The sequence below is a fragment of the Perognathus longimembris genome, chromosome 1, assembly GCF_023159225.1.
Source record: "Perognathus longimembris pacificus isolate PPM17 chromosome 1, ASM2315922v1, whole genome shotgun sequence".
NCBI classification, from domain to species: Eukaryota; Metazoa; Chordata; class Mammalia; order Rodentia; family Heteromyidae; genus Perognathus; species Perognathus longimembris.
Genome location: NC_063161.1, coordinates 9,163,346 through 9,189,773, shown reverse-complemented (window position 1 = coordinate 9,189,773; position 26,428 = coordinate 9,163,346). Strand labels below are relative to the sequence as shown.

Sequence of the window (26,428 nt, the reverse complement as noted above, 5' to 3'; positions counted from 1 at the left end):
TCGCGCTTTTCTCTCCTTCTCCAAGATGGCGGCGGTCGGCGGCGCCAAGGCGGGATCCGGGCGAGCGGAGTGAAGGTAGCAGCCAGCAAAGACCCCCCACAAGACCGGGACGAGCCCCCACCCCGAGGTGGCCACGGCCCTGCCCTGCTGCCTCCGGCCACTCGGGGCCCGCGACACCACCTCAGGGGCGTCCCAGACCCCCTGCGGCCTAGCCCGGGAGCCGAGCCGGGGACTGGAGTAGCGGCTGCAGCCGCCTCCGGGAAGGGCTTAGAGCGGGGCCGCCGGAGGAAGGCGGCGGGAGCTGTTCAAACGGGGAAGGCGGGAAAGCTGCGGGACCGGGAGGGGGCGTGCGGGCGCCCCGGGGCCCGCGGGCCGCCGCCCCTCCCCTGCCGGCCCGTCTGCCTCCGCCCGCGGGGCCGCCGGGACCGCCGGGGCGCGGGAACCCAGGCGGGCCGGGCAAAGGCTTGGAGAGGCTGCGATCCTGGGTGCCCGGGGCCGTCAGGGGCTGGGGCCGCGCCCACGGGGGCGCTGGGTGCCCGGCCGCCCCGGGGAGGTGCACGGAGCGCGCTTCCCTTCCCGGGAAGACAGCGTCGTGGAACTAGTGGATGCTGCAGAGCAACCCCCGGGTGGGAAGGGGGGGAACCCCATTGACTTGCTTTGGGGGACCCAGAAATGGTGGTCCTGGGCTGTGGCTGTCGGTATGGGTACCCTGGTATTGTGTGTGTGTATTTTTTTTTTTTTTGGTCTGCTTTTTGCTGCGACCCAGTTTGAACATGCATTCATAGCGAGGAGTCGCTTCCATTCCAGGCCCTATCCCCCCATCCCCTCCATAACTACTTGTAGATTCACTTTATTCTGTAATATGCACAAGAGAAGAAAACGGCCATCCTTCTTTCTCTCTGATGGCTAAACTGGTGGCTGATTATATTCCCTCATCGTAAAAGAAATTAAAAAAAAAAAAGCCTTGAATTCAAAAGGAAAGCCTGTTGTTGTTCGCCTGAGCCTGGTCAAAAAATCTGTTATCGCTGGTCTCATGAAAATGTGTGTTGTCAACCGATCTGTGCGGTGGTTCGTGGTCCGGATAATTCTCTCTGCAATCTGAGGAATCCATCCCCATCTCTGGCTGGCGGGATCTCTGCGGGCTCCCAGAGCTCAGGCAGGGGCCTTGAGTGCTGCACACTGGTGGGTCCTAGGAGGTGGGAGTGGCAGAATTCACAATCACTGTGTTCAGAGATTGGAGGAAACCCACGAACCTGAGAAGATCTCACCCGCTTGTATCCTAGAAGTACCAACAACCAAAATTTCAGAAGCAGCCACTTAGATGTGCACCTTCCTTTACCGGCACCAACTGGCAATTTGATTTCCTGAAAGGAGTGTTGGAGAAAGAGGAAAATGAACCGTTTGGACAAAGCTTTAGACCTGGAGCTTAGGGTTTCTCTTAGTGCCCACACCTTACAGGTGGGATGATGAAGGTTGATAGTAGTTGCAGTTAGTGATCACCTTAAAAACAAACAAAAAACGCCTTCCAAAACTTTTTTGGTATTTAAAGCTTGAGTTTTCAAAATAACAAAGTCCTACATCTGATGGTTTTAATTTTTTTCCTTGTTTTGGTCGTCCCAAAAACCTATACAGTGAAAATAACTTGTATTTTTATCTTCAAGCTGAATGGCAACTCTGCCTTTCATTTTCCATACTCTGAAGAAAAAGTCCCAGAACAAATTTACACCTTACCCAAGTATGCATTTTTATGATAGTATGCTTCATTCCTCTGTAAGCATTATTAAAGTAGTGAACTTTTACCTATAATGAAGATTTACATTAGAACAGGGATAAACAACTGTAAAATTATTCCTGCTTCTTGAAGTTAAAAGCGCTAAATTTTGTAAGCTCCAAAATTATGGAATTCAGGAGAATGGGTTTTAACACTTGTTTTTACATTTGCCAACATTTAATATAATTATGGTTTTTTATGTGAAAATTAAGCCAAATTTTTTTCATTTTCATTAATCCTTCCAATCTGCTTCCTGCCCCTGAACCTGAACTTAATATTAATCACAGATAATAATTCATCATCTGGAGGAAGAATCAGGGGTTCATCTAATCTTACATGAATGTTGCTTGAACTTTGCCTGTCTTTTATGCTATTGCTTGAGACTTTTATCTGGAATCTTTCTTTTATGAGTCAGCCAGCCCAATTAACCCCTGCAGTACAATAATACTCTGATCTTAACTTAGCAATCAAGGACCCATCAGTCATCCCAAGCAATGAGGGTGCCACCCATGGTGCTTTTCAGGCTCTCAGCCGCTCTACCTCTTCAGTGAATTGGACTTGTTTTCAGACTTCATTCAATTTCTCTATAGAATTTTATCCGGTAGAAACATATAAAATGTGTCTTAGTGTATTTAAAGTTAAGCAGGCCTATTTCTAATACATAATGCCAATACAGTGTGGGTTATGCTGGCCTGCCTCTAAGGAGCTGTTTCTAATTTTCTGTTTCACAGCTTCTTTTAATCCACAAGTTTTTTTAGGGCAGGCAGTTATAGACATCAAGTGCATTTCCGTGACCATTAAGTCACAATTGTTTTCTTTCTGACAGTGTCTACAGAGGCACCTATTCCTGTTCTGACTGCAAACTGCATGACCAATGTCAATTCTGATGGTCTCAGAAGGAAAGGCTACTTAGACGTGTCTAGGCCTGCCCTTACTTATATTTAAAAGTATGACTTGATGACCACAGAATAATGGCTATATTTATGACAAAAAATAAATTTTAGTTTTGGGGGAGTGTGTGTAGGTGTGTGTGTATTTGGAGTTTTATTTGTTTGGGGGGATTTTCGTTTTTTCTTTTTTTGTTGAAAAATCAATGGGCATGAAAAGTGTAGGTCTCAAGGTCTTAAGTGGAGGTCTCAAGCTATGGTTGACATTACCAGGCTGTGACAAACAATGATCTGTGTAGTTTTCTAATCCCAGTATTTCAGTGCCAGTGAGAGGAAGTGCCATGTTTAAATCAGTGGATTTAATTCTTTCTTCATAACCCACTTCCATTCCTTTTGGAGCCCTGCTCAAGTGGAAGTAGAGGGAAGACATGCCCATTTGAGTTAGTTACTTAAAGGCAGAAACCTGAGAAACGGCTACATTGTGTATCTTGCCTCTTGAAGTGTTTACATAAGGCCTGATATATCCCATCCCACCAAGTGCATAGGCTCCATGGAGCAAAAAGCCCTTTTCCAGTTTATTTTAAACTTAATTTTGTTTCTTTACTTTTTTGTAGCTTTTCTTACCTTGAGCAAGGCCATTATTTTACATGTTTATGTTTCTTAAGCTGATATATCATTTTGGCAATACTTTTCCCCTTCTTTCTTTTCAACTTGGGCCTAGCTGTGTATTGTTGTTTTCTCTGTGCAAATAAGTTTTCTACTTTTTATGTTTTTCAAATGTTCACTTATTAAAATTCCCCTTGTGAGTCCAGTTCATCTTTTTGTTCACAAAAGTTATATCCTTCGCCATGTCCACACCTACCTGAAGCTGGAGTAATATTGTGTCATTAACATGTCCTTCAGTTTCTCTAAGTCACATCTGTAATGAGGAAGGTAAAAATAAAATTTGAATAAATGACCAATCAGATGAACTTTTAAATGTTTGAGTAACTAGATGAGGACATTATCAAAATATTTTGTGTATGTGTATGCCAGTACTGTGGCATGAACTCATAGCCTCAGGCTCTTGCCTAGCTCTTTAAGTGAAGGCTGGCACCCTACCATTTGAGCCACAGCTCCACTACCATCTCTCCCTGGTTAATTGGAGATGAGACTCTTATAGACTTTCCTGCCTGGGCTGGCTCTGAACTGCAATCCTCAGATCTCAGTCTCCTGAATAATGAGGGTACAGACATGAGCCACCGATACTTGTCTTCATATATAACTTTAAGCTTCCTGCAGATTTCCTCCAGGACTTGAGACATTGCCCTTCAGGTATTTGGAGAACTTTGTCTTACAACGCAGTGCAGTGTATTACATTGCCACCTTCAAAGTCAGGTGGACATCTGAACTTGAATGCTAAGATAAAGTTTAAGTATCCAATACAGTGTTGAAAACATTTAAGTTATAGTACTTCTAATTAGTGAAAAATCTTAGAATCCTAAAAATTGTATGAACGTTGGACAAGTCTCCCTATTTTCCACCTAGTCTTCAAGAAGGGCTGCTAGTGTTGTTAGCTGTCATATGACCAACTAAGGCAGACAGTAAACCTACCTTAACACCTTTGTGAACTATAGCAAATTCAAACAGCTTAACAGATGCGAAATAAAACATTACAAGATCTTTACTATGCTGTCCTCTAAGTGATGCTCAAACATCATCATTTCTGTCTTAAGTTACAGTACAGTAAATAAATGTTACCAGCTCACCAACTAGTAGGGTCCTGTGGTCTTCAAGTGTTTGGTGGTCTATCTTCCTCTGCATCTGGCTTTACCTGTGCATCCTGTCACCAAGACTAAACCTACACCCTGACTTCATGTCAAGTTTTTACCCTGCCTCGGTGTTAACAGTCGTGTTGGCATTCCAGAAATTCTCATTAATTTTGGAAGTATTTTTAATCTTAGGAAGTAGTTGATATACTCCCTCCAAGCAACAACTTTTAATTCCTGAAACAAATCACATTAAGGCTAGCGCTTCCTGCAGATTCTACCCAGGTGTACTCACAGACAGAATGAGGAGACGACAAGACACTCCTGTCTCTTCGGATCACTTCGCATTTCCTCCAGGATGGTTGCTTCTCCACAGTGATTTCGCATTACAGGAGGGTTTTCCTTCTTTGTTTCTCAGACCTGGCCCTGTGGATGGGAAGGAGCCTGGACACAGTGACACAATCTCAAAGACCCTGCAGAATCCACCATGGCTTATGATGACTCCATGAAGAAAGAAGGTATGGCCCCTTACTCAGAGAAGCATTCCAAAGGGGGTTATCGCTTCAGTCCAGGCAGCCCGTGGATATAGAAACCAGAACTGGGCACCTCAGCCTGGACTCCCAAGTGATGGTCCAGAGCACTGTTAAGACACTCAGCTCCATCATCCCCACACTGGGCCCGTGGAAACGAACACCAGGACAGGGATTCCAACACGAGTCTCTTAACTTACTGGGGTGACCCCCCAGCACCACTCTTGGTCCTTGCCAGCTCCAGTGTGCAGGAGTCTGGGGATGGGAATCACACACTGGACTCCCACAGAGCAGCACAGCACATGAATCCTTATTCTTTTCAGCTTTAACCTCTGCAAGTCTGTCTACTGCCAGTCACAACTAAGAAATCATGTCTGAGGATGTACATGTGCATAGTGTGGAAATACTGTTTCTTCAGGTTGGATGCTTACGGTTTGCAGCAGGTCATCGAGAAATATCCTTGGCCCTCTGGGTCTAGCCCAGTATTTCAGTGGACTCACTGAAACATGATTGTAGTATGGAAATGGGATGGTCATGTTCGCTTGTTACTTACTTGGCTTTCTCATTTCCTTTCCCAAATGCATCTGTGCTTCCCAGATTGCTTTGATGGTGATCACAGCTTCGATGACGTAGGACTTGCTGCTGGTCGAAGCCAACGAGAAAAGAAACGCTCTTACAAAGACTTCTTGAGGGAAGAGGAAGAAATCGCTGCTCAGGTCAGGAATTCTTCCAAGAAGAAGTTAAAGGTACGCTCTAAACAGAATAAAGATTTAGACTACTTCTTAACCTTATTTCCTAATATTTGAAGACCGAAGTGTCTTTTTACAAAACCTTAAAGAGGAAAAAAATGTCCTTCGCATCTATTTTTATTATTTCATGTCCCTTATTGTGTTCTCTGAAGTTAATCAGAGAACAAGAATAGTGCCCAACTCTTTGCCTCCTTTTCTCCCTGTTGGTCAACGCTGGCTCTTCCATTGCAGGATAGTGAGCTTTACTTCTTGGGCACGGACACACACAAGAAGAAGAGGAAGCACTCCTCTGATGATTACTACTATGGAGGTAAGGGCAGCAGGCGGGATAGGCACGTCACTGGTTCTTGGAGTCGGGGTAGGGGAAAAGGATCCAGATGTTGCTGACTCAGTGGCCTATTTAACAGGACAGTGGTTCTTGTTCTGAGTGCCGATAAACCATTGTGAAGGAGGAGAGAGGTGGAGGGCTGGTATTTTGGAGGATTCAGCATAGAAGAACAGTCTTCATTTGTGATATACCAGGTACCAGGTTCCTTCTCCCCCCAACCATCCACTTATCTGTGCCATTGTTATCTAGCGCTATCCTTTTGCCAAAATGCAATCCTTGGACCCTCTGGCCCATGTCTCTGAGTCATTTCTTAGCCAGTGTATATCCACTCACAAAACCAGTTTTCTTAGCTATATCTAACCTTTCACCAGAATGAGTTTGTCCTGAACACAGAAACAAGCGATACTCCATCTGTGACCTAATCTAAATTACAACTACCCTTAATCCCACAGCTATAGTCTGTTCTTCTGGGTATGCTCTCTTTGGTTGCTTGTGAAGACTCAGCGAAGAGAAACAACTTTAGTGGCAAGAATGGTCTCAAGGTTCAAAGGCAAACTCTACCAAGCCAAGAAGCACACGAGTATCATCTCCAAACATTAGGAACCAAAGAGTCTCCCCTCAAGTCGCTCCTCTTAGCCTCTTCCTCCTGTTAGTTGGTTGTTTTTGGTGAGAGAGAAAACTTGCTGGAAGTTGCTTCCTGTCCTGTTGACAGTACCTCTCTTGATTATTTCTAGACATTTCGTCTTTGGAATCATCACAGAAGAAAAAGAAAAAGTCCAGTCCACCACCTGCCGATACAGCTATGGACCTGTTGAAAGCTATCACTTCCCCCCTGGCCACGGGCTCCAAGCCCCCCAAAAAGGCAGGGGAGAAGTCCTCAAGCTCCTCCAGCCATTCAGAAAGTAAAAAGGAACACCACAGGAAGAAGGGCAGTGGAAGCAGTGGGGAGCTCTCCCTGGAGGACAGCAGTACCCACAAATCCAAAAAAATGAAGCCGCTCTACGTGAACACAGAAACATTGACCCTTCGGGAGCCCGACGGCTTGAAGATGAAACTTATTCTATCACCAAAGGAGAAGGGAAGTGGCTCGGTTGAGGAGGAGTCCTTTCAGTACCCTTCCCAACAAGCAGCCGTGAAGAAATCCTCCAAGAAATCAGCTCGGGATGAGCAAGGTGCTTTACTCCTAGGACACGAGTTACAGAGCTTTCTGAAAACAGCCCGGAAAAAGCACAAGTCATCCTCAGACCCACATTCGTCTCCTGGCCCTGAAGGCTGTGCGTCTGATGCTTCGCAGTTTGCAGAACCCCAAAGCGCTAACCTTGACCTTTCAGGGCTTGAGCCTATTCTAGTAGAATCAGACTCATCCTCTGGTGGGGAGCTAGAGGCCGGTGAATTAGTGATAGATGATTCTTACCGGGAAATCAAGAAGAAAAAGAAGTCAAAGAAGAGCAAAAAGAAGAAGGACAAGGAGAAGCATAAAGAGAGGCGACACTCCAAGTCCAAGAGAAGTTCAGGACTGTCGTCCTCAGCAGCAGCAGGGGAGGCCCCCATGAGCGCTGGCCCTCCCCCCAGCCTCCCATACACTGGAGCCTCCGCCCCCGCCCCCACCCCTGCCCCTCCTGCCCTCCACATGGATGGACATGGCGAGAAAAAAAAGAAAAAAGAAGAGAGGGACCGAGAGAGAGAGCGAGGAGAAAAGGTAAGATGTTTTCCAAAGTGGGGGTAGTAATGCTCAGATTCTCCCTGGTTAGGAAGTGAACTTGTTCAGCAGCTGAGGAGTGCCACCGGCATTTAGCAAGGGTCAGGAGGATCTTTGGAATTAATTGAAGCGGTAAACATTGCCAGTGGCCAAGTCTATCTGGTACAAAAAGTAAAAGCAGTCTCCATTATGTATGGAGTGTTATTCTTCCATTGTGCTGGTCACAGTATTGAGAACGCCATGGCTTATTCCAGCTGGTTCTTGGAAAGAGTTTGTAGAAAGAGCCACACTGACTGCCAGGGCAATTGAGAGATAGGAAGAGATGTCCTTTGAGTTCATTTAGTGAGAGAGATTTTCAAAACTAGCATAATGATGACCAGTGAACAGAACGAGCTGACAGCTTTCTGCTAACTACATGGGTTTGTGAGAAATGACCTCTTGGGTGCTCTCCCTTCCTTACCATCCAAGGACTTAGGCTGTATGCCATGGTGGGGGCCAGGCTGGGCAGAGATGAACAGAACACAGTTCTTGATCTGGGGTGCTCGCTGTCCATAGGGGCAGTGGGAATGAGAAATCAGTTGTCTAGGTTTGATTTATTTCTTCTCAACTCCAGAAAGTTTCCTATTTTGCACTTTAAGACTGTGTCATTAAGTGTTTCCTTTTTCTAAAAAAGTAGGCTTTGTGCCAGGAGTGGAGGCACACACTTTTAAATCCTAGCACTCAAAGTGCAAGCAAGAGGATCAGAAGTTCAAGGCCAGCTTGGGCTATGAGGCCTTTCATCAACATAGCTAAACACATAAATAAAAGTTTTCTGTCCCTGTGGTCAAAGGCATCTGTTCTTACAGACATTTATAAATTCAATAACAAAGCAAGAAAGTCTTAACCTAACTATATCCCGTGGAAAGTATATAAGATCTGACGCCTTGCCTTGCATTCTGGAGGGTGGAAACAAATGAACCTGCGTGCACTGAGAAATAGTGATCTCTTCAAGGTTGTAGACGTTTCATTTACAATTCACCATGTGGCTAGCAGCTACTGAGAAGTTTAATTTGTAAAAGCCAGAACCTTGATGTTCAATTGTGACCATCCAAAAAAAATCAGGAATAGCCTGAATCTAATCCTTCATTCAACAAATTTATAGTGCATACACCATGGGGGCAGGGGGAACAGAGTATTTGTTTTGTTTGCTTTTGAGACAGTGTCTTGCTATATAGTCCAGATGGCCTTAAAGGCTGGATCCTCCTGCGTTAGCCTCCTAAATGCTGGAATTAATTACAAGCATGTACCACCACTTTCATTTTACTTGTTTTTTAAACCTAACCTGGGCACAAAACTTTCCTGAAGCTATAAGAAAGCATTCTTTGCTATGTTTTGTTTCAGTCTAAGAACTGTCTGAAAGCTGGGAACAGACTCCATCCAGAGGTAAAAGATGTATATCAGGTATAGCGTTCATCAGCCTTCAATGAGCAGAGCCTGGAGAGCCACTTGGTAGCAATACTAAAAGCTATGAATCCTTCAATCTTAGATTCTATGACCAGAACTGTAGCAAAAAATAATAATAAAGATGAGAATAGTGTAATATGGAGGTCAGATCTGGCCAGCGCCATCACTGGCCACATGGCAAGTTGTACTATCTGCCATCTTGTCTTGATAAGTGTGCCTGGATTCCTAGAGGAAGGCAAGTCCCATCCCCAGGTGATGGGTGTTCCTAAATCCCAAGAGACAGAGGTGGGCATATGGCCTATACGTTACTGAACCTGTCATTCAAGTGCTTAGGACTGGGAGCTTCCTGTGACCCTGCCCCCTGACCTGACCCTATTTAGGGTTAAGCCAGCTCAGGTGCCATTACGCCATGCCACATGTCTCCATGTTCGTGTCCTGTGTCCTGTCTCCTGGTTGGTCTCCAGTCACTGTGGCATCCCAAGTCAGCTCTCCATTGGAGCTGAATTGGCTTGATGGTATTGTTTTTGTTCTATCTTCCCTCTCTGCCTGTTTCCTGCTAGTGTTAAGAGTATTTCTGGCTACAGGCCTTTGTAGCAACTGGCTGCCTGCAGACTGCTAATGCTCTAATAAAAACTCCCAAGATTCGATCCTTCAATATGTGGCTTCTCGGAAGATTTTCTATATAACAATAGCTGATATGGGACATTTAGAACATTTAGATGTTAAGTGGTTGAAGTCTTGGGCTGAGGAGCCAGATGGCTTGGTCTGAGTCCTGCCTTTGCTGTCCCCCTTAGAAGCTGTGAGGTGTTGGACAAGGACTACTGAGGAGTAAATGAGGTGATTATGTACAAGTGTTTAGGGCTTCCATGTGCCAAGGCCCTGTGGGCACCATGCCAATTCACTGAGGCACTGCTGAGTATTTTCTGTATATGTGGTGCTGAGGAGTCGAACCCAGGGCCTCATGTATACGAGGCAAGCACTCTTGCCACTAGGCCATATTCCCAGCCCCAACTGCTGAGTATTTTAAGTATTCAAATTTCAAGGATAGCAACAGGCTGACATCTCAGAGCAGTTCCCATTTTCAATGAGATCTACATTCCTTTGACTCACGCTGTATCGTTACAGAGCTGTAGTTGTTGCAAAAATAAGTTCCTCTTTGAACCATGGAAGGCCCACAACTTAGTAGAACTGTTGGAACTTGGATTCAGAATTGTGTGTTCGTGTACAATAAGTGAAATGTGTGAATGGATCCGAAATGAGCCCTGTGCAGAATGTTGTAGAAGGCTACTGGAGAAATCGTGGGGGAGGGACTCTCCAGCCATCCCTCTGTGAAGGCATCCTTTCTCTTCTGATCTTGGAACCTACTCAGTAGCAGGCCTGGCTATGTGCCTGAATGGAGGAGAAACAGAAGGGGAGAGAAAGACGACTTCATATAGCTTGGTGTCGTGCGAGAGGGGCCAAGGACCTCGAGTGCGGTGTGAGGAAAGGGGTCCCTTGTACCGGGAGGTGACGGCGTGGATGTGAACATGCAGGATGGGCTCTTGGTGGGGAGTCTGGACTAATGCCTGATGAAGGGAAACTGCACTGCCTGGTGGAAGGGTAGCCTTTGCTTTTTGTTTGTATTGCTCATATGCTTTTTTGTTTGAGTTTTGCTTTCTAAGGAAAAGTATGCTCATACCTTGATGATTTCCAATGGATGGTCAGCCCATCAGAGTAGATGTTTTCCGTCATATTTCAGGAGGAGGATACAGTTCCATCTCAAACATACCTTGTTTTTACTAAATTAATACAAGCCCATTCACTGTCATTCAAAGGTGTCCTGCTGTGTTACGGCCGATGCCCGGCTCAATGGGTAGAGCCAGGGGGGCCCTGCTTTGGGGAATATGTAGATATTCGGTTGTTTAGCCCCAAGAGAGCTCTACTCCTTGTGCTGTGTTTATGTATGATGCTTTGCTGAGGTTTGGACTCCACCCAACATGTGACCTTTGTCTTGAAAAGCTTGGTGTACACTCGGTTCGAGGCTGCAGGTTTTTGTAATTGGCCCACCTGCAGACTGATAGCATCCCAATAAAGACTCCAAAATTCGGACTTTCAAGATGTGGCTTCTCTATCTTCTCATGACTGGTTTTATATTTAAGGTACATTTTACCACACAACATTGTAGTGTTGCCACTTTAAAAATATGTCTTCAGGTTTCTGTAGATTTTCAGAATGTGCACATGTCCTCTAAGCAACCTAAGGCTGGCTCAGGTGGCGAGTGCCTGGCACACACCTGCATTGTTTGTTGATCTACTAATAAGATATAATTAGACTTGTGATCGTATTACATAAAGTCTCTCTCTTTCTTGCTCTCTCTCTCTCTGGCAAACCTGAGATTGAATAACAATAACAAATGGTAAAAATTAGCCACCATCTATTGCTGCCTGCCATGTGCCAGACTGGGACTAGCAGTCGAGATTGAGAGTATCATTAGCCCCATTTGACATAGGAAGCTAGAACTTCAGTACAGACTTTATTAACCCTGTATCTGAGATCTTTCCCATTATACCTACCATGTGCCTTTCTGAAAGCTTAAGATGTGATTCCTCGGTTCCATGGCAAAGCTAAAAGTAGATTCTGGGTCAAAACCGAAGCTGGGCATGGTGGCACATACCCGTAACCCCAACACTCTGGAGGCCAAGGAAGGAGGCTCCAAAAGTTCAAATCAGCTTAGGCTACATAGTGAGGTGATGTCTCAAAAGAAGAAGGAAGAGTAATGGAGAAAATGGAGGAAAGGAAAAGAAAACCAATTCATTGTCCTGGAATCTGAGGTTGGTTTTTTTGAAAGATGTAAAGATTGTTCTGTACTTTTTTGTTTAAGAAGACTATAATAGGGCTGGGGATATAGCCTAGTGGCAAGAGTGCCTGCCTCGGATACACGAGGCCCTAGGTTCGATTCCCCAGCACCACATATACAGAAAACTGCCAGAAGCAGCGCTGTGGCTCAAGTGGCAGAGTGCTAGCCTTGAGCGGGAAGAAGCCAGGGACAGTGCTCAGGCCCTGAGTTCAAGGCCCAGGACGGGCCAAAAAAAAAAAAAAGAAGACTATAATAAATGGTGCAAAGCTTGTCTGAGGAACTCAGCATACTGCTGCTCACTAACTGTGTCCCCTTAAGATTGCTCCCTCTTGCTTGCTCCTTTGTATAATGGGATTAGGTTCCATTACCAGTACATGTAATACCTTAGCACAGGGTGTGGTTTACATGCTGGCTAATGTTACAATCACTGTTGCTCACATCTTATAGTTCTGCAAAAGCAGAAAATATACTTGAAAACCAGTCTTTTTTCATAGTAGACTGACTTGGCAAGGAGACTTTATGCATCTCATACCCTGCCTCAGTGTTATACTCACCTTTAAGGAAACAAATTCTGCCAGATCTCATATATTGGAAAACAGAAGAAGAAAACATTCTTTAAGAAGCAAAAGCAGGGCTGGGATTGTGGCTCAGTGGTAGAGCACTTGCCTAGCATGCATGAAGCCCTGGGTTCGATTCCTTAGTACCACATAAACAGAAAAAGCCGGAAGTGGTTGCTGTAGCTCAATTGGTAGAGTGCTAGCCTTGAGTAAAAGAAGCACAAAGACAGTGCCTAGGCTCTGAGTTCAAGCTCCAGGACGGGCAAATAAATAAATAAATAAATAAGCAAAAGCAGATGTTGTAAAAGGAGCTTCCTTCGGCTCATTGGCGTGCTTCCTGGTGAGTAGGGAAGGGATATAGTGACTGGCTTCATGTATGGGAGGCAAGCATTTTACCACTAGGCCACATTCCCAGCCCCTTTGTTTGTTTTCATTAAAGACAAAACCCAACTGTGTAGCCCAGACTGGCCTTGAACTTGAGATCCTCCTGTTGTACCTCCTGGGTGCTAGGATTCCTTGTCCCCATGGCTGGCAGGAAACTTGTATGACTTCATTTTTGTAGAGCAAAAGTTTTATTTTTAGATTGCAGCAAAATTGAAAAGAAAGTACAGATCTATCTCCCATATACCTCCCCACACCACACACACACACACTTCTAGCCTCCTCTATTATCAGCATCCCCAGTAACCACGTCTTTTATAACTGACACACCCTCGCTCCCTAGACACATCGTCACCCAAAGTCTGTAGTTTACATGGGGTTTATTCTTGCTCTGTCCACTCTGTGAGTTTGAACATACACTGATAGGTACATCCTAGTGTAGGATCATACAAAGTTTTTCGCTACCCTGAAGATCTTTCTCTGCCTGCTCACCTCTCCTCCGACAGCCATTCATCCTTCTCTTGTCTTGTTGTTTTGCCTTTTTTAGAATATCACATAATTAGAATCATACCTGTAGGTAGCCTTTTCAAACTAGCTTCTGTACTTAAATTGCCTTCATGTCTTTCCATGGCTTGGTTACTCAGTTTTTCTCTCAGCTCTAAGTAATAGTCCATTGTCTGGTTGTTCCACAGTTCAAGTGTTCACCAGCTGCAGGATATCTGGGTTGCTTTCCAGTTTGGGCAACTATGAATAAAGCTGCTGTAAACATCCATGTGCTGGTTATGTGAAGATAGGTTTTTTTCTGCTCCTTTGGGTAAATACAAAACAACAAAGGAGCATGACCAAAGGATTGGATTGACTGATAAGGAAAAGTTATCTTTTTATAAGAAACCTTCAGTTTTCTAGACGGGCTGAACCATTTTACATCCTCATCAGTTTGTCATCATTCTGGATTTTAGCCATTTTCAGTGGAATTTGCATTTCATCCTCATATGTTACTTTACTGTCTGCATGTCTTCCTTGGAGATATGCCTCTTGTATTCCCTTGCCATTCAAAGGTTGTTTGTTTGTTTGTTTCATGACAGTATTGGAGCTTGAACTCACAGCCTGGGTGCTGCCCCTTTTTTTCACTCAAGGCTCTACCACTTGAGCTCCAGTTCCACTTCGGACGTTTTGGGGGTTCATTGGAGATAAGAGTCTCTTGGACTTTTCTGCCCAACTGGCTTCAAAAGACAATCCTCAGATCTCAGCTACCTGAGATTAGCAGCTGGGATTACAGGTGTGAGCCACCAACACCCAGCTTGGTTTCATGAATCTTAAAAATGATCACTTAATTGCTGGGTCACTATTTTTCCCTGAATCATCTTCCAGCAGTTTTATAGTTTTGTGTTTTATGTCTAAGTCTGATTCATTTTGAGAGGTAGTTTTCTTGAAGGATGTAAGAAGTGTTGGGTCTAGATCTAATTTCTTTTGTTTTTATGCCCCTACCCCCAGTTTACGAATACCTAGTTGTTCCAAGATTCTTTGTTGAGTAGACAATCTTTTCCCCATTGTATTACTTTTGCTCCTTAACCAAATACCAGTTGGTTACATTGATTTGGGTCTGTTTCTGGGCCCACTATTATGTTTGTTTTTTTTCTGAGTTCCATACTGTCTTGATCACTATAGTTTACAGTAAGTGTTGAAATCAAGTGGTGTCTCTCCTCCAGTTTTCTTCAGTACTGTGCTAACTATCCTAGGTCTTCTGTTTCTCCATATCAATTTTAGAATCTGCTTGTTGTTTTCTACAAAATGACCTGTTTATCTCTTTTAAGGGTTCATCTGATAAGGTCAGGAGCAATCAGGAAAGTCTCCCATTAGATACCACTAGGTATGTTAATGACAGCTGCAAAATCCCCTTTGCCATGTAATGGAATATAATCCTGGGACTGGTGACCTTCATATTCACCAGTCTGGCCTATGTGTAAGGGAAGGACATGTCTACCAGGTAGCCAAGTCCTGGGAGCCCCTATGCATTTACACACAGACTTGGAGTAGGAAAGGAACCCAAAGGCATAACTCCTCTGGACATCTGAAGTACTGCTTACCAAAACAAATTTCAGGAAATGTGGTTTTTGTGGTGTTATTGTTTATATTTTTCTTTTTTTCCTTTTTTTTTTGCAGGGGGGGTGGTGGCAAAAGGACACAGGAATGATGGGAGGAAGGGTGAACAAATGCAGTCACAGTATTCAATATACACTATGTAAAAAATGAACTGTGCAACTTATGGGTAAGGACTGGAGGGAGAAAATGGAAGACAGAGAAGGAAGGGGTGACATTGTCCCTACCTGGTTTATGGAATTGTGACTCCTTAGTACGATTCCTTAATAATAACAATTTTTTAATAATCATGGAGGCTATTTGAAATTCTTCCTCCCACAAAAATAACATTGGGCACCTCCTGAAGTGTAAAACACTGCTGGGTATCCCCCTCCTTTGAGTTAAATGATCTTGTCCAAAGATTTTTGTGTGTGTGTTCCTAAGCCCCTTTGCTTGGGATTGAACCCAGGGCCTTTCATATGCTAGGCAAGTGCTCTACCACTGAGCTACATCCTCAGCCCTCCAGGTTTTACTTAGAGGGAAACTGAAGCTCAGGAAGATGAAGCCACTTGCACAACTCTTAGTAATTTATAGCTGGATTCTAACTCATCTCTGTTGGTCTCTGCTTTGCCCCATTTCCTTCATGAATTCCTGTTTGTTTTCCTTCCTGTCCAATCTGTTTGCTGGAGGCCACATCCCTGTCCTCCAGATGGCTCTCTTCCTTTTGCCCTTGCTCTTATCCAGTGCTTGCTGGCAATACTGGACCTGCTTCTTCCACCTGGAGTCATGCTCTTGAAAGGCTGACTCGAAACCTCAGCTTTGGACATCCTCTTGCTCCCATCTCTTACTGCCTGTGATGAATGCACCACTTGTTCCCTCTGCCTAGGGTACTCTTAATCAGTTTATCTGTCTACTTCTGCCCAGCCTTCAGGTCTAGATTAAATTTAAATGTCATTTCCCCCAGAAGGCTTCCTCTGATTCTGATTCAGTGAAGCATTCCTATTATGTGTTCCCGTAGCACTCAGGCCTTTCCCTGAACTAGCATGGTATTTCATTACTCTGTCTTATGTTGGATTATATGCTTCACTCTTGGCTGTATTCCCTATGTCTATAGTACATTAGCAGACAAATGACAGAATACTGCTGTTTCTTTGCTTTTTTTTTTTGGCCAGTCCTGGGCCTTGGACTCAGGGCCTGAGCACTGTCCCTGGCTTCTTCCCGCTCAAGGCTAGCACTCCGCCACTTGAGCCACAGCGCCGCTTCTGGCCGTTTTCTGTATATGTGGTGCTGGGGAATCGAACCTAGGGCCTCGTGTATCCGAGGCAGGCACTCTTGCCACTAGGCTATATCCCCAGCCCCTGTTTCTTTGCTTTTTGAATTTTGTTTGTTCTTGTTATTAAGACAGGGTCTCGCTCAACAATCTTCCTGCCTCAGCCTCCCAAAGAATGCCCAGTTCAGTAACCTCTTAATAAGTTACTTTTGCTATTTTGCCCTTCCTTTTGGGCTACTTTTTGTTCTTTGTCATTGAAATGTTTTTGATGCCATATATCAGAACAGCTATCCACTTCTTAGAGGTTTTATTCAGTATCAAATACTTGGTGTATGGTGTAACCAAGGCAAGGTGATAAGGCTTTGAACTTTCAGTTTTGTGAGGCTTTCACAATTTACTCTTTCAACTACTATACCACCATCCAGAAGTTATTCAGTAAATTCTATGTAATTGAATAAAGGCCCTTTTGAGGTATGAGGAAGGCTTCTTCCTTCTGTATACAAAATTACATCCCGTATATTGGTTAAATATTGTGATCATTATTATTATTACCTTTTGGTAGTATTCAGGGCCTTGCACTTGCTAGGCAAGCACTCTAGCCAGTCCTTTTTGCTCTGGTTATCTTTTATATAGGGTCTTGAGTTTATGCCTGGGCTGCTGGACTGTAATCCTCCTCTTTAGATTTCCCACATACCTGGTATGACAAGCAAATGGCACCACGCCTGTTGGTTCAGGTGGAATCAATCTCAGAAACACTTTCCCCAGGCTAACCGCAAAGAGTGATCTCCTAATCTCTGTTTCCCAGATAGCTAGAATTGCAAATGTGAACCACTGTCCCCGACTCTGAATGATTGTTTTAAATGTAGTTTTAACTTTGTTATAGTTATAACTGGCCTAGGGATAGGGAGGTTAAACATATACAGTATCATGTCATATTTTAGAAAACACAGTTAAAATGCTTCTTTGCAAGTTTCCTTGGGGGGGGGGGTGCGCACGTGCCTATACCGGAGCTTGAATTTACATGGCCTGGGCACTGTCCCATGGCTTTTTCACTCAAGGCTGGTACTCCACCACTTGAGGCACACTTCCACTTCGAGCTTTTGGCTGGTTCATTGGAGATTAGAGTCTCAGGAACTTTCCTGTCCAGGCTCAAATCTCAGCCTCCTGAGGAGCTAGGATTATAGGCACGAGCCACCTGGCACCTAGCTTCCAAGTTTTATAATATGGCCAAATGAGTATGGAACCTTCCACACACATATTCTTTCTATGTTTCTCATTAGTCAGTAGTGGTGAGATTAATTCTGCAGTTCAGGAGTAAAGCATTATTGTGTGGTCTTCTTTTTGTTGTTATTTTGTTTTGTTTTGTTGCCAATCCTGGGGCTTTTGCTTAGGGCCTGGGCACTGTGTTTTGCTCAAAGCTAATGCTCTACCACTTGAGCCACAGCACCACTTCTGGCTTTTTCTGCTTATATAGTACCAAGGAATCAAACCCAGGGCTTCATGCATGCAAGGCAAGCGCTCTGCCATTAAGCCACCCTCCCAGCCCAGGAGTAAAGATTTTTATTTAAAATTTTTTTTCTCACAAGGCACATAAGCAAGCCAGTTTTTAAAAGTTACCAAGATAGTGAAATTAGTTCTTTTACTCTTTTGTTAAACTTTATGCCCCCCAAACGAATAAGGAAACAGTTGTATGTCTGCCCTTACCCAGTTAAAACTAAATTTTTTTGCCAGATGCCAGTGTCTCACGCCTGTACAGGAGGCTGAGATCTCAGGATCACAATTCAATGCCAGCCCAGGAAGGAAGTCCTTGGGACTCTTACTTGCATGTAACCACAAAAGCCCAGGAGCTATGATAAAGCACTAGCCTTGAGCAAAGAAAGCTCAGGTACAGCACCCAGGCCCCAGAGTTCAAGCCCCAGGACCAAAAAAAAAAAAAAACTAGTTCCCAGTAGCTTTTTAAAGCATGAATCAGGGCTAGGAATGTGGCTTAGTGGTAGAGTAATTGCCTAACATGCATGAAGCCCTGGGTTCGATTCCTCAGTAGCACATAAAAAGCTGGAAGTGGCACTGTGGCTCAAATGGTAGAATGTTGGCCTTGAGCAAAAAAAGCTCAAGGACAGCATCCAGGCCCTGAATTTAAGCCCCAGAACACACACACACACACACACACACACACACACACACACACACACACATCACATGTTGGTAACATTGATCAAGATGCATTGTACTGGCTGGGAATATGGCCTAGTGGCAAGAGTGCTTGCCTTAGGCCTACACATGAAGCTCTCGGTTTGATTCCCCAGCATCACATATATGGAAGACGGCCAGGAGGGGCGCTGTGGCTCAGGTGGCAGAGTGCTAGCCTTGAGCGGGAAGAAGCCAGGGATGGTGCTCAGGCCCTGAGTCCAAGGCCCAGGACTGGCCAAAAAAAAAAAAAAAATGCATTGTACTTATAAATGGATTTGTTGAATTGAATAGCTTTGTATAGCTACTCAAAAATAATTTTAAATAAAATTAAAATAAATTACCTGTTGCTTTTGGTATTGTCCTAACACAGTGAAGGACAGACATGCTTTCATACAAAGCAGTCTTCAGTTACTTACTTCTCACCCTGAGCCACCAGAATGTGAAAATGAAATAGTGATAAATAACAAAGAGGACCAGGCTGGGAATATGGCTTAGTGGGTAGAGTGAATGCTTGCCTAGCACTCTGTGGCCCTGGGTTTGATTCTTCAATACCACATAAACAAAAGTAAATAAATAAAACAAGAGGTGTTTTTTGTTTGTTTGTTTTAAAGGACATAAAAGCAGAATCCAAGAATCGTAAGATTCAAACTCAAACCAGAGAAACAAAAAGAATACAGACTTGGCTGTTGGATTTCTGACCCAAGTTGAGAAGGAAAGTCTGTGGGTCCTCGTTTTCAAGGATGTAAACGATGGCTGGGAATATGACCTAGTGGTAGAGTGCTTGCCTCATGTACATGAAGCCCTGGGTTCGATTCCTCAGCACCACATATATGGAAAAGGGCCGGCAGTGGCGCTGTGGCTCAAGAGGTAGAGAGCCAGCCAGCAAAAAGAAGCCAGGGACAGTGCTCAGGCCCTGAGTCCAAGCCCCAGGACTGGCAACAAAAACAAAACAAAGGATATCAACAAGATAGGCAACATAGCGTGGGGTTAAAGATTTTCTTAGCACTTCGAAAAGAAGCACGCAGCATGGGATGGAATGTAGGAAGAGTGAGTGGGTTGGCAGAACACCAGCATGTAGCTGCAACAAGTGGAAAAACGCAGGGCACAGAGCATTAGTTTTTGTTCACCTTTGACTGGCAGATAGCATGGAAAGCTGGCTAGTGCTAAGGAACTCTTCTTGAAGTGCAGGAGCATGTTCCCGTGGAGTGGGAGCTCCTGCGCTTGGGTTCTCATCTGATGTCCTGTTTTCTGTGTGGCCCTAGCCAAAAAAGAAGAACATGTCCGCCTACCAAGTGTTCTGTAAAGAGTACCGCGTGACCATTGTGGCTGACCATCCTGGCATAGGTAAGACCCTTACTGCTCTTTAGGGGGTTGGGGTTTTTTGTAGGATGTTTGTTTTTGTTTTTAACTCCCCACTGTATCTCTGAAGCAATCGATCAATTCAGCCAGCTGGCAACTTCTTCCCATGGTCTTAGAGCACACATATTTCTTTCCACGGGCTACAAATCCTTTTAGGTTTTCCCTTAGCTTACTCCACTAGTAAAAGAGTTGAGCTTACTATACATATCTCTGAAACTGCTAAAAGGGAGAAAAGTATAAAATCAAATGCTTATAAACCTTTCTTGGGAGTTAGGCATGTTGGCACATGCTTATAAGCCCTGTACTCAGGAGACAGAGGCAGGAAGATCATGAGTTGAAGGCCAGCCTAGGCTACCTACTGAGGTCTGTCTCCAAGCAAGGAGAGGGGGCATACAGGTAAACACACATCAATATGTAGTTTATTCCAACTTTCTATCCTTAACCTTTTATTTAAACGGCCTTGGATGGCACTTGTGTGTGTTTAATTTGCAACAAAGCCCTTACAGACAAGTACAAACAGTAAATCCTCTTTTGTAACCCAGAACTCAATGTTGAGCATGAGCTTTTGGTACATGTAAGAAAGAATATGATTCCTACAATAGTTGGCAATGATGAGGGTTTGTTAACTCATGCAGGTTGGCTCTGAGAATAAAGTTAATATAAAAGGTATAAAAACAAAACAACATTTAAAAAAAAAACCGTGAGTAAAGTTATAATGAGATGATTTGTGTTCTGTCGTTAGTATTTGTCAAGTTACTTCTCACTGACCTAAGAAGTAAGCCAGCTACCGCCCCACTGTGCTGTGAAGTACCAGGAGTGTACCTAATGAGCACAAGTCATTGCACAGATGGAAGAATATGTACCCACTCGAGAGTTGCTTCTGAGCTGCCATAAGGAAGTTGTTCTTCAGTTCTGATCTCTCAGAAATCTGAAGCGAGGGGGAAACCTTTCTTTTACCAAATGCGATGTCACATGTGGTCTTTGACCTCACATGGAAGGCCTTGTACTGTGAGAACAAATGAGAAAGGGCCAAGGATTTGGTCCCCAGAGAGTAGATGTGTGTGGATCAGAGCCTAAATCCCGATCACGAGACCCTCCCCTTCCCGCCCAAGACACACGGGAAATGGAAGGGGGGGGCTGTCTGCTCTGGATTTCTGAAAGCCATGTGATATTTCAGTCTGATCTTCAAAACACTTTTTCCAGTTTTTGCTCCCATCACTTTTCTGTTTTCTTAAATGTAATTATTTTTTTGTGTGTGTGTCAGATTTTGGGGAGCTTAGTAAAAAACTGGCTGAGGTGTGGAAGCAGTTGCCAGAAAAGGACAAGCTGGTAAGTATTCACTTCAGACATGTTTCTCATTGCTTTCTGCCTTCTAAAATGTGTCAGTCTCCTGTAGACAGTCAGCCAGACAGCACTAGACTAGTGCAAAGAAAGCACAAGGCAATAGAAAATGCTTTCCTAGAGGGCATGAATGCTGTCAGGGTTGAATAGCACATGGCAAAGGTGTAACTATATTTATAGTTTTCTTAATTTTTTTTTAAATTGAGCCCAAAAAGACCAAACTTGGACAGAGATTTAAGTGTTAAAATCTAGTCAGACCTAGGGAAGGGAAAGAAAAACAGGGTGTAAGCTATCACAAGAAATGTACACACTGCCCTACTATGTAACTGTACCCTTTTTGCACAACACCTTGTCAAAAAATTTTTGTTTAATAAATAAATTACAAAAAAAAAAATCTAGTCAGAGCCCTCTACTACCAACACTTAGTAGTCAGCTGTGAAAAACGAGCATCATGCTTCAGCCAATAAGTTTTGGTCCAGCCAGAGATAGGAAGATCATACTTTGAGCCTAATTCAGGCACACACACACACACACACACACACACACACGCATAAAGATCTGAAAAATAACTGAAGCAAAAAGGAGTGGAGGTGTGGCTCGACTAGTAGAGAGCTTGCCTATAGCAAGTTCAAGGACCTGCATTGAAGCCCCAGTGCCACCAAAAAAGAATAAAAACGTGGTAATTCCCCGTAGTAGGCTGCAGGCGACCATCCTCACTGGCATTCATAATGTCCACCGTAATCAAGAAGCTAATAAGAAAAGAATAATTATACCTGAACGTGCACAGCCCCCTTTCTACTGCATGATAGGAAGTGGTTTGGGAAGATGGATCACCTCTCGTTGCTGTTTACATGTCATTGTTATCCCACTACTGGTGTTGCCAGCCAGCAGGTTTGAGAAAATGCTGAAACCACGTGGACATTATATTGAGCCAGATGTTTGCTATGTAGTTTATGTTTCGACCTTACTGTGATCCTAAGTCTGACTTAGGATGGCAGTTTATTGGCCCCAGCACAATAGGGCACACCTGTAATCCTAGCTGCTCAGCCTTACAATGATCTAAAGGTCATCCCCTCTTAGGACGGCAGTGGTCAGGCACACCTGTAATCCCCCTTATAAAGGCAGGAAGATTATGAGTTCAAGGCCAACCCAGGGAAAGCAGGTAACAGCAGGCTTTGTTTCAGGAACAAAATCAAAACAAAAGGGCTGCATTGTGTCTCAAATAGTAATCAGGAGGCCCAGAAACATAAGTCAACAAAACAGGTGTCAACTATCCAGAGCTAATTCAGTGACCTCCACCATCAGCCCTCCCTCCCTCCTTCCACTGTTCCCTTTCTGCGTTTCATTTTGTTCTGTGATTGCTTTCCTGTTTGTGTTTCTTAATTTGTTCAAACGTATTGTGCACTGATCTGATTACAGATTTGGAAGCAAAAGGCCCAGTACCTGCAGCACAAACAGAACAAAGCCGAGGCTACAACTGTGAAAAGAAAAGCATCAGGTCCAGAGGGCTGCATGAAAGTCAGAGGTAGCAGCCACTTTTTTAAAATTATTATTATAAAGGTGACATACACAGGAGTTACAATAAGTCAGGTAATGAGCATATTCCTTTTTGGACAGTGTCACTCACCCCTTCCCTTGCTCTCTCCCATTTTTTTCCTTCCATCTCCACCCACAAGTTGTATAGTTCATTTCAACAGTGTCTAGTGAGTACCACTGCTGCATTTGCTCACCCTTTGTCCCTACAGGCTTTTTTTTGACTCTTTCTCTAAAGCGCTATAAATTTTAATTCCTTTCTAGGAAATTGGAAGGGCAGCTCAAATTAGAATCAGGCCTTAATACCTAGGTTTTGTTTCTGAATACCACAGGCTGCAAAACAAAAAAGATTCCAATGTAGAAAATTGATTTGGATCTCATCTAACATTTTTCATGAAAATTTAGAAGTAGCTGGGCACAGCGGCTTGTGCCTGTAATCCTGGCTACTCAGGAGGCTGAAATAGGGGATTACAGCTCTAGGCATAAAAGTGTACAAGGCTCAACAATGGCTTGGTGTGGTGTGTGCCTAGCTGCCAGGACGCACAATGGCTAGGAAAAGTGGCAAGTGTCTGCCGTCTCCACTGACGTGGAGAAGCACAAGTAGGAATTTTGCATTCTGTGTATAAAATGCAACCCTACCTCATAATGGAGAGCTGGGCACAGGTGGCTCACTCCTGTAATCCTAGCTACTCAAGAGGCTGAGATCTGAGGATTGTGGGTCGAAGCCAGCCCAGGTAGAAATATACTTGACACTCTTTTCTCCAGTTAACAAGCAAAAAGCCAGTAGAGCTCTGGCTCACGTGGTAGGATACTAGCTTTGAGCTAGAAAGCTGAAGTACAGCACCCAGGCTCTGAGATCAAGCCCCTGCACTCACACTAAAGAAAAAAGATAAAATGATTAGAGGCATGATGCAAGTATAGAGCACCTGCCTAGCAAGTGCAAGGCCCTGAGTTCAGTCCTTAGTATTGCAAAAAATAGAAAGTTAAGTATGACTTTTATATGCCATATGCATTATTGGTACCATAACACATTGCTTTGTTCCACAGCCCTTTAAAAGTATAAAACAATTTCGGGTTCACAAAATGGGCTGCATTTAGCCCACACGCCACCGTTTTATTAATGCTTGGTATCGTTCATAAAAAGTGGAAACCAGGGATAACGTTTTGTGATGTTCAAGGCTGTCCGCAGACTTCCCTCCCTCCCCCTCTTCTCAGCTTCCTCTGTGGGAGTCCTGTCACCTCCAAAGAAGTCCCCCCCTACCACCATGCTGCTTCCAGCCTCGCCCGCCAAAGCCCCTGAGACAGAGCCCATCGACGTGGCCGCGCACCTCCAGCTGCTGGGCGAGTCCCTCAGCCTCATTGGACACCGCCTGCAGGAGACAGAGGTAGGCCCGGCGGTCTCAGCAGCAGCCCTTTGCTTTCACCGGGCTGGGATGCAGTGACTCCTTTCGTGTATACTCAGTGAGCAACCAGTCATGCTAGCCTGTGAGGAACAGCTAAGGTGTGGAATCTGTATAGTGGCTCTCAGAGTTTATCCTGATCCCATCCTGTGCAAACCTCAACACAAACAGAACTTAGAAATGGAGTGGAGTGGATGAGCGACAAGTCTCCTGCGGTTCTGACCCCTGATCCTCCTGAAGCAGAGGGAATTGTTCACTGCAGTCTCCGCCGGGTTTAGATAGCAGCCTAGATTGTCTAGAGGAATCACCTGGTTTGCATTAGATAGCAAACGGAGAAGGTGAGCTGCTCACACTCCTCATTACCATGCACTTGAATTAGACAGCACCAGGTGCCCAAGGGAAATCTTTGCCCTTTTAAGCTTCATTTTCAAAATCGCTTAACCTGCAAAGCTGCCATGTTTCATTTGTTACCTCATTTCATTTCTATCTTTTTTTTTTTTTTTTTTTTTTTGCCAGCCCTGGGCCTTGGACTCAGGGCCTGAGCACTGTCCCTGGCTTCTTTTTGCTCAAGGCTAGCACTCTACCACTTGAGCCACAGCGCCACTTCTGGCCGTTTTCTGTATATGTGGTGCTGAGGAATCGAACCCAGAGCTTCATGTATGCGAGGCAAGCACTCTACCACTAAACCATATTCCCAGCCCCTACCTCTTTTCATTTCTAACAGTGCTGCCCCTTAGCTAACTCAGGATCATAGTATAACTCAGTTCTAAGACATTTCAGCCAAGAAATCACTACTAAAAGTGGCTCCTAGAGCAATTTTACACTAAGAAATCAGTACAGGGACTGAGTGTGGTGGCTCACAACAGTACTCCTAGATACTCAGGAGATAAATCAAGAGGGTGGCACTTGGAGACCTGTATCTCAACCAATAAGAAGCCAAGCATGGTGGCACATACCTATCATCCCAGGTATGCAGGAAGAGTAAATAGTACACTTGCAGTCCAGGCCAGCCCAGACTTAAATGAGAGAGACCATATTTTAAAAATAACCACTGAAAAGCTGGACTAGAGGTTATGGCTCAAATGGTAGAGCAACCAGCCTAGCAAGAAAACCAAGCAAGTATGAGGTCCTGAGTCCAAACCTTGATAAAAAGACAAAAGAATACTTATTGAGTGTTGCTCTGGAAGAACATAGAAAGGAACGGGGACTTTCACCACCCTTTAAGGAAGTCGGGCGGAAAATGAAGAGACCATGAGGAGTGTGCTTCCTCTCCTTGCAGGGCATGGTGGCAGTTTCCGGCAGTTTGTCAGTGCTTCTGGACTCCATTATCTGTGCTCTTGGTCCCTTGGCATGTCTGACCACACAACTACCTGAACTGAATGGCTGTCCCAAACAGGTCCTGGTGAGTGTTCTCTACCACTTTGAACTACAACTCCACTTCCAGTTTCCTGGTGGTTAACTGGAAGTAAGAGTTCATGGACTTTCAAACCACAGTCCTCAGCTCTCAGCCTCCTGAGTAGGAATACAGGCCTGAGCCACCAGCACCCAGTGCTCTGCCTTTTTTTTTTTTTTTTTTTTTTTTTTTTTTTTTTTTTTTTTTTTTGGTCACTTGGATTCATGGAGAGGTGCGTGGAAAATTGCCAGCATCATGGACAACTCCACTCACTTCTGTCATGAGGACCCACACTAAAGTTCTCATCTAAACACTCTCTCTTTTTTTGCAGTCGAACACACTAGACAACATTGCCTACATCATGCCCGGACTGTGACAGGCAGCTGCCCGGGACAGGCCCTTCTCTGCCCCATTGCTGGTTTGCGTAGACATGACTGTTCAGACCCCTCCGCTGGCCCCTTCGTCTGGGTATAGGTTTTAAAGTTTTTTATCTATACATATGTGTATAATAATGTACAGTATATACATAGGACTGTAACTACTTTGCTTTTAATAATTTTATGGAAGGGCAAAGGTTTAGCCACAAGGAAACTTTGGCATGAACGTGGGCTTGGGTTCTTTATTCTCTTGTGGATAAATCTGCCTTAAAAAAAAAAAAATCAGTGTAAGGGGCCTAGGGACTTGTTCTGGGTGCACACGCATCTCTTTATAGACAGCAAAAATGCGATTTTTGTTTGTTTCCAAACTCAGTTGTACCTCCAGACCCATCACTGACCATTTGCCTTACCTGTCTTACAGTCAGAAATGTAATAAGAGGGCTGGGAATATGGCCTAGTGGCAAGAGTGCTTGCCTCGTATACATGAAGCCCTAGGTTCTATTCCTCAGCACCACATATAGAGAAAAGTCCAGAAGTGGTGCTGTGGCTCAAGTTGG

At 44.3% G+C, this 26,428-nt stretch overlaps 1 protein-coding gene and 1 pseudogene across 5 annotated transcripts; both read left to right on the top strand.

The window, feature by feature from the left end:
- Positions 1-26,309, top strand: Hmgxb4 (HMG-box containing 4). Of its 5 annotated transcripts, XR_007212408.1 has the most exons (12): positions 22-75; positions 4,825-4,924; positions 5,534-5,682; positions 5,917-5,995; positions 6,748-7,712; positions 19,731-19,812; positions 21,092-21,156; positions 22,588-22,693; positions 23,917-24,086; positions 25,381-25,503; positions 25,826-25,962; positions 26,245-26,309. XR_007212408.1 is itself a non-coding variant. In XM_048356324.1 (11 exons), the coding sequence occupies exons 2-11, from the start codon at positions 4,894-4,896 to the stop codon at positions 25,868-25,870; spliced, it is 1,815 nt and encodes a 604-aa protein (XP_048212281.1). In that variant the 5' UTR covers positions 1-75; positions 4,825-4,893; the 3' UTR covers positions 25,871-26,303. The 5 variants fall into 5 exon arrangements, 4 of the variants coding, with proteins under 4 accessions (XP_048212281.1, XP_048212292.1, XP_048212301.1 ...); XM_048356324.1 differs by having other exon boundaries at positions 1-75; positions 25,826-26,303; XM_048356335.1 differs by lacking the exon at positions 4,825-4,924 and adding an exon at positions 6,093-6,207 and having other exon boundaries at positions 25-75; positions 25,826-26,303.
- On the top strand, positions 20,294-20,416 carry LOC125341659 (annotated as a pseudogene).
- Positions 26,310-26,428: the final 119 nt, after the last annotated feature.

Bases quoted from the DNA above. Each gene is read 5' to 3' on its own strand.
- Hmgxb4 (XM_048356324.1), top strand. From the start codon at position 4,894: ATGGCTTATGATGACTCCATGAAGAAAGAAG. The intron at 4,925-5,533 runs GTATGGCCCCTT...TGTGCTTCCCAG, and splicing joins TGACTCCATGAAGAAAGAAG to ATTGCTTTGATGGTGATCAC. The intron at 22,694-23,916 runs GTAGCAGCCACT...CCCTCTTCTCAG, and splicing joins GGGCTGCATGAAAGTCAGAG to CTTCCTCTGTGGGAGTCCTG.